This window comes from Theobroma cacao, chromosome 6 (assembly GCF_053813885.1).
Source record: "Theobroma cacao isolate CCN51 chromosome 6, ASM5381388v1, whole genome shotgun sequence".
Lineage (NCBI taxonomy): Eukaryota > Viridiplantae > Streptophyta > Magnoliopsida > Malvales > Malvaceae > Theobroma > Theobroma cacao.
This window is the reverse complement of record NC_142644.1, coordinates 29,284,233-29,290,944: the sequence shown is the minus strand read 5'-3', so window position 1 is coordinate 29,290,944 and position 6,712 is coordinate 29,284,233. Positions and strand designations below refer to the sequence as shown.

Below are 6,712 nucleotides of genomic sequence, written 5' to 3'. Positions count from 1 at the left end.
CATTGCTCATAGATCTCTTAAATATTGCATTGCTCTAAACTTCCACAATCCTTGAGCAGCACCCTGACAGTCCCTTAATGATTTACGTTCCATGCAGAATAAACCTAGACGACTAAACTCAGAAGTTAAAATTTACAAGTTTTTAAGATTCTTTCATGGCAGTAGCTCTGAGTAGTAAAGAATCCTGGCCAGTCTGCATAAAATGCAAGTGCTGCAGAGATCAAGAGTTTGCTTGACTCTGGGGAAAATATGCAAACAAAGAGAACATTCTGTAGAGCTCAAACTAATATCAATTGGAACAGATTTTAGGAAATTAGAAGCCAAGTTTTGGCAGCAATCAGAAAAGAAAAATATCCATGTTTCAGCTCCAAGTATACGATGCGATTAGCTCAGGAGAGCTATACAGAACAAGAGGCCTTTGAACGCATTTTCATAAAATTCAAACCTTTTTATGAAGGTGCCAGGGCAGGCAGTCTCAGTTGCTGTCTATCTCTTCATCTTCTTCTCCAACTACCGGTAGCTTTTTTAGTATGTGCTTCTATGCTCGTTTCTCCTCACCTATTTTGTACATTTTTGGTTAATGAAGGCAACTAGCGAGAAGGAGAAAGAGTCTTAGTAGCTAGTAAAGGGGTCTAATACAGGGTATTATACTACATTAGGACCATTATATCTTATACAGGGTGCTATAAAAGATATTTCTTTTAATTACTGTAGCTAAACGCTAATTCGTTAAACGTACCTTGGGTTGACCTTGTATATAAAGGTACGTCTCATAGCTGCTTCTCATTTCGACATGCAAAAAGCAATCATCTCCTTTCTCCTTCCAGCCTGAGATGGAAAACTGGGTATTCTCTCCTTCTTTCTTTTGCTTTTCTTGCACAACTTCTTCTGTAATAACTGGTAGTATCTTTCTTCGTATTGGTTTCTCTTCTGATTACCCCTCTCTTTAGACATTTCTTTGGTTCTTGTTGAATGGAAATAAATAATCTAAAACATGGGCACATACATTTCTTTTCTAGTTTTTCTCCCTTTCTCCAAGAATCAAACAGAGGAAGTAGCTGCTAAATTACTTTACTCGATTCTTGAACTTGAATCTTATGTGAGAACTTATTGTTGGTTTCGAAACTTTCGTTGCTTGGGTAGGACGTGAAATTTTCCTTCTTGGGTAGGAAAAGAGATGTTGTGTTATGCCATTCATGATTCTTGACATGAATTTTATTGGCTTCTCTTCTTTTCTTTAGTTTCTAGTGAATGTTTGCATCGCTTCTTGGTCATATATGTAAGCCACAATCCTGTTCTGTTCTTTTCTTGCTTTATTAAATTGCTACATTGGAACCTAACACTTTGGCCAAGCAGAAGTAGTTATAGAATGCTAACACGCTGCTTTGTAGGAGAATACTAGTAATCTTAATTGGCTCTAATTACGTTGATCTCGAATGGTACTTTAGAGGGTTATTGAGCAAATCTTAAATCATTTTTCTTCTTCCTTAGTCTCCGTTTGGATAGTTTGCTGTGCAGATGATATTCAGAAACCTTCATTTTTATTTTGTTTGGTGTTTTCTTTCTATAGAAGACGTATATGCTATTGAGCTTCATGTTCTTTCTTCCAAGTTTTTTCCTCATCTTTCTTCTTAGTAAACAGGATATAGAAACGACACATGAGTTTGTCATAAAGTTTTTGAGGCTTTTATATCTATTTTTGCATTACGCTTCTCAAACTTTATGTTTTCTGTATGAATGTGCTTCATTGAGTTTTTAAACCAAGAAAATCTTACCCGTTTGGCTATTTCTTTGCAGGCGAAAAGAGTGAATTGCAGAATGGAACATGGGCCAATGCATCCATCTGTATCTCAAAAGATACATTGGCAACCTGACCTCCCAGTCAGGCATTTTAATTACACTCCAAGAATGCAAAATATTCATGTGGATGGTGCCTTGGTGAACAGGAAATCTTCATCTATTGTAACACCCTTGCCGCCAGCTTTTGCAGGAGCCCCATTGGAGAACCTTAAAGATCCTGTTCTGATTGATTTGGCTGCGACAGGTATTGTCAGGACAGCAGTTGCTCCATTTGAGCGAGTGAAGCTCCTGATGCAAAACCAGAACGGGATGATCAGGTCAGGTCGGCTGCCCCAACCATACAATGGAATATTTGACTGCTTTGCCAGAACAATCAGAAAGGAAGGTATCCTTTCCCTTTGGAGAGGCAACATTGCAATCGCCACTGCATATGTTTCCTCTAAGGTAACTTCCACCAAAGTTGTCCTGTAGGTTGCTGTCCTATTCTCAAGAGTTAGGATTTTGTAACATCTTACGGCTTTATGTGCTACAGGCCATACATTATAAATCCTACGAATATTTTGCAAGTCGTATAGATAGCTCGTGGAGTATTTTTGAGGTAGTAGCGGCAGGTGGTTTTTCTACAGCTGCAAATCTGTTTCTTGTTTATCCATTAGTTTATGCCGGAACACGCATGGCAAATGATGTCAAAACTGCAAATGATGTCAAAACTGCCGGTTACTCTAGCAAAAGGCAGTTTAATGGTATACTTGATGTGTACAGAAAAACTCTGAAAGTAGATGGCATTTCTGGATTGTTCCGTGGATATACTATGGCACTAGCTCAGGTTGGTGTGATTACAGCGCTATCCGCTCTTTTAAGGCCATGGTATCAGTATTTGTCGATCCAATCGCAGGTCAGTTGGATTTTTTCTTTTATGTCATTAAACTGCAGTTTCATATCTTTTTCTTTTTCCCAAAAGATTCTGAATGTTGTCTTTGAATCTTTGTGTCAAAACTCAAAGGTGAGACTTTCCCAACAGATAAACCCGTGTTTTTAGCTATTAACTGTTTGTATGAATTTGATTCAATAGGTAACGTTGTCTGGTTTATGGTTAAGAAATGCTTGTCTTTTGCAGAACAATGATTTGGGCAAAGCTATCTTGGACTGTGTGTTTGATTGTAGTGGCAGCCTGGCTTCCTACCCTCTGGGCACAGTGAGTAGGAGGATGATGATGACCTCAGGAGAAGCTGTCAAGTATAAAAGCTCACGGAATGCATTTGCGCAAATTTTCAAAACTGAGGGTGTAGAGTCCTTCTATAAAGGGGCAGGGGCAGATATCCTTGTAAGTGTTGCTTTCAAGGGTTACGCGTTGTTACTGTCTCACCTATATGCTGCTTATTTTGCTGCAATGGCAAACGGGGGTGATGGCGGCCGACCTGGTTTCGCTCTCTCCATTAAATGGAAGAAGGACGGGGTTAAGTGACAGGGCAGTGACGGCAGCAGTCAATTCAGTCATGATGGATAAAATCTTAGCCTTCCATTCATTCCAAGTTCAGTTTTGACCTTCTTTTCCCTTCTTTTCTGAGCTGAGAAACATTTGTTCTATCGTCTTTTGGTTAAACGAAGCTGGGAAACTTGTTAAATTGACAGAGTAGCAAGGAAGGTATGATATCATTAGGTTTGATTTTGACACAGCGGCATAGCTTTCCCCTGGCAATAACTAATTCAGTTCAGTATGCTACTTCTGCTGCGATTTCCTATATAAAAATTCTTCTTCGTATGGTACCTTTATGAGAATTGTGTCGTCGTAACATGTGCCAGTGTGTGTTACATATTTGGAATATTTCATTCGTCTACTTTCATTTCATTGCTCATAGAACTGTTAAATTTTGCATTGCTCTAAACTTCCACAATCCTTGAGCAGCACCGTGACAGTCTCCCTTATTGATTTACGTTCCATGCAGAATAAACCTGGACGGCTAAACTCAATAGTTAAAAATTACAAGTTTTAAGATTCTTTCATGGCAGTTGTTGTGAATAGTAAAGAATCCTGGCCAGTAGGCATAAAATGCACGTGCTGGACAGATTAAGGGTTTGCTTGACGCTAGAGAAAATATGAAAACAAAGAGAACATGTCTGTAGAGCACAAGCTAACATATCTATAGAAGCCAAGTTTTGGCTGCAATCAAGAAAGAAAAAATGTCCATGTTTCAGCTCTCGAGTATACAATGCGATCAGATGAGAAGGAGCTATTCAGTACATGAGGCCTTTGAATGCATTTTCATAAAATTTCAAAATGCAGGATCCTTTAACAAGAGTCCCTTTTATGAAGGTGCCAAGGCAGGCAGTCTCAGTTGCTGCTTTCTATTATTGCAAAGAGGAACGGGTCTAGGCATGGTGGTGACGGCGGCTATGCTTCAGCTAATGGCTTCCAGTTTTACCATTAAGTCTGCAGTGATAATCTTAACTTTTAACTTTAGATCGTCCAGGACAAGATTCTAAGTCAGTAGGTTAGCCTGGCTCATGCCTAGATTTTACTGGCACATCTTCATTGCAGATTAGATTTTGCAGACTACAATCTATAAATTGACACTCAATAGACTTGGACTCAGAAATCAATGCAAAGAATGACAGCCAATATCAGTATAAATGGCAAGTGCTCGAGCAATAAGAGTTTTGTATTGACATTAGATAACATATGGAAATGGAAAAGAAAAAGGAAAATGTTAATAGAAGCTCAGAGTAACATTAATCGGAAACAAATTTTCAAAAGATTAAAACGCAAAGCATCAATTATAATCAACAAAAGAAATGTCTAAATCTCGTAGTTGGTAGACTTACACTACCAAAGCCTTGTGTACAGAATCTACATTGCCAGAAGAGGTTGAGGGTAAAAAGTGAACCTGCTTACAGGACCATCACTTCCACAGCTCTTCCATGGGGATCCCTCGTTCTTGAGCAACGTCACGGAACTGCCTCATTTTCTGCACTGCAACAACTGTGGCTCTGGCATTGTTAAGGGCATTTTTACTTCCAATTTGCTTACCTAACGCGTTCTCAACACCTGCCATTTCAAGAACAATTCGCACAGCACCTCCTGCAATCACTCCAGTACCAGGTGAAGCAGGTCTAAGCATCACCTTTGCTGCCCCAAAATCACCCTCAGATCTGCCAACCAATTCCCGATGAGATTAAGAAAAGCAGATTGGCATGCCTCCTATTTACCATTATATTATTCCAAGATAAGTCAGCTCCCATGGTGATATATACCTATGATCCTACCAAGTGATCTGAAATAGGGATGACAGGGTTTCCCACATAGGAAATCATTGTCTACATTTCAACATTATAAAGCCTGCCATTCTTTCACTTCCAGCAACTGCAAAAGATTGTAGGCTAGATACTTTGATACAGATGCTTCAACAAATTCCTCAGACACGACTAATCTATCAAGTCTCATATGATTCAATTGAAATTACAAGAATTATAGAACCATAATTCATATACATTTGCTCTATTAAGCCTCAATTAGGGCATTTCAGGTTCAGCAGAAAACTTAAGACCAAATTGCATCCCAGATCACAACATATCAATTACCATAGAGGAAGAGTTTAAGGGACCACTATTAAAGGTTTAAAACAAATTCACTGCATAAACATTTTGAAAACATTTTAGTCTTAGATACAAAGCAAAATAATGGATCTAAAAACTACGAATCAGGTAATAAATTAGCATAAACTACATAAAACTCCAAAGAATTACCAACCTATCCAATTAATGAGCAAGAAATGCTCAGGGAAACTCGATTAAACATAAAAAGAAATCATATTTACATCCATGAGGCCAAGACAGAACAGTTTCTCTATCACTAAAACAACCCCAAAAAGAAACGACCAATTGCATCATTCAAACAACTCAAAAACATAACTTTTCCAATGAAATGCCATGCCCCAATTAAACCAAAGCAAGAAATTAAACTCCTTACCGGTGTGGGAAAGTCAAATACTTAGTCATAGGAACAGTGATAAGATTCCTCCTAGCATTCACGGCCGATTTCTGAACAGCAGCAATAACTTCCTTAGCTTTCCCAACCCCAACACCCACTTGTCCTTGCTTATCACCAACCACAACAATAGCTCTGAAATGCAATTGTTTCCCTCCTTTAACCACTTTAGTAACTCTCCTAACTTGAACCACTCTTTCCTCAAAGCCATCTCTTACCTTCTCTTTCTTAACTTTCCCAAACGCACTTGTTTTCTTCACTTTAGAGTCCATCACGTAAACATCGTTGCCTAAAACGGAGAATCCACTGTAGGCTGGGCCGTAGAGCTCCTCATAGGCAGCGGCGATTTCGTCTTCGGTTTCGTCGGGGCCATCGTCGAAAGAAGGTGGTGGGGTGAAGCCTTCTGGGGGCGTTGGAGGGTCGAAGACGACGTCTTCTTCGGGGTTGACGTTGTCGAAGAAGGAAGTGTCGATGTCGGAGGCTTTGGCATGGGCTATGAGGGAAAGGGAAGGAAATGAGCGGGAGAGAGAAAAGGGTTTTAAGGGTCCGGGGAAGACGAAGGAAAAGGGAGGAGTGGGGGTGCGAACAGTGAGAGAAGAGAGGGAAGAGAGAGCCGGGGCTGCTGCTGCTGCTGTTGCTGCCATGGATAAGTGAAAAAGAGTGAACGGAAAGAGAGGGCTTATCCCCAAAAGAACAGCACTGTCTAAACGGGTCGGGAGACGATGTAAAAGCGAAACTCAAACATGTTACAAATGGACCCATCAACCAAGTCCGAACAATTTCAATCTGGTGCCATGTTGGCAAAAAAATTGTACATTTGTACTTATATCCATGAAAATTACAAAAGGCCAAAAAAATGAAAAAAAAAAACCAAAAATGAGAATTTTTTTATTTTTCGTTTGTAATATGTAATTTAATTCAGTCATA

The 6,712-nt window shown here is 39.5% G+C and overlaps 1 protein-coding gene and 1 pseudogene across 1 annotated transcript; one reads left to right on the top strand and one right to left on the bottom strand.

The window, feature by feature from the left end:
• The first annotated feature begins 1,818 nt into the window (after positions 1-1,818).
• LOC18596822 (ADP/ATP translocase pseudogene) lies at positions 1,819-3,265 on the top strand (annotated as a pseudogene).
• Positions 3,266-4,439: 1,174 nt separating this feature from the next.
• On the bottom strand, positions 4,440-6,513 carry EMB3113 (Ribosomal protein S5 family protein). The gene is made up of 2 exons (XM_007025523.3): positions 5,768-6,513; positions 4,440-4,950 (listed from the first exon to the last, which is right to left on the bottom strand). Exons 1-2 carry the CDS (start codon positions 6,427-6,429, stop codon positions 4,701-4,703), a joined length of 912 nt encoding a protein of 303 aa, XP_007025585.1. The 5' UTR covers positions 6,430-6,513; the 3' UTR covers positions 4,440-4,700.
• Between the last annotated feature and the right edge of the window lie 199 nt (positions 6,514-6,712).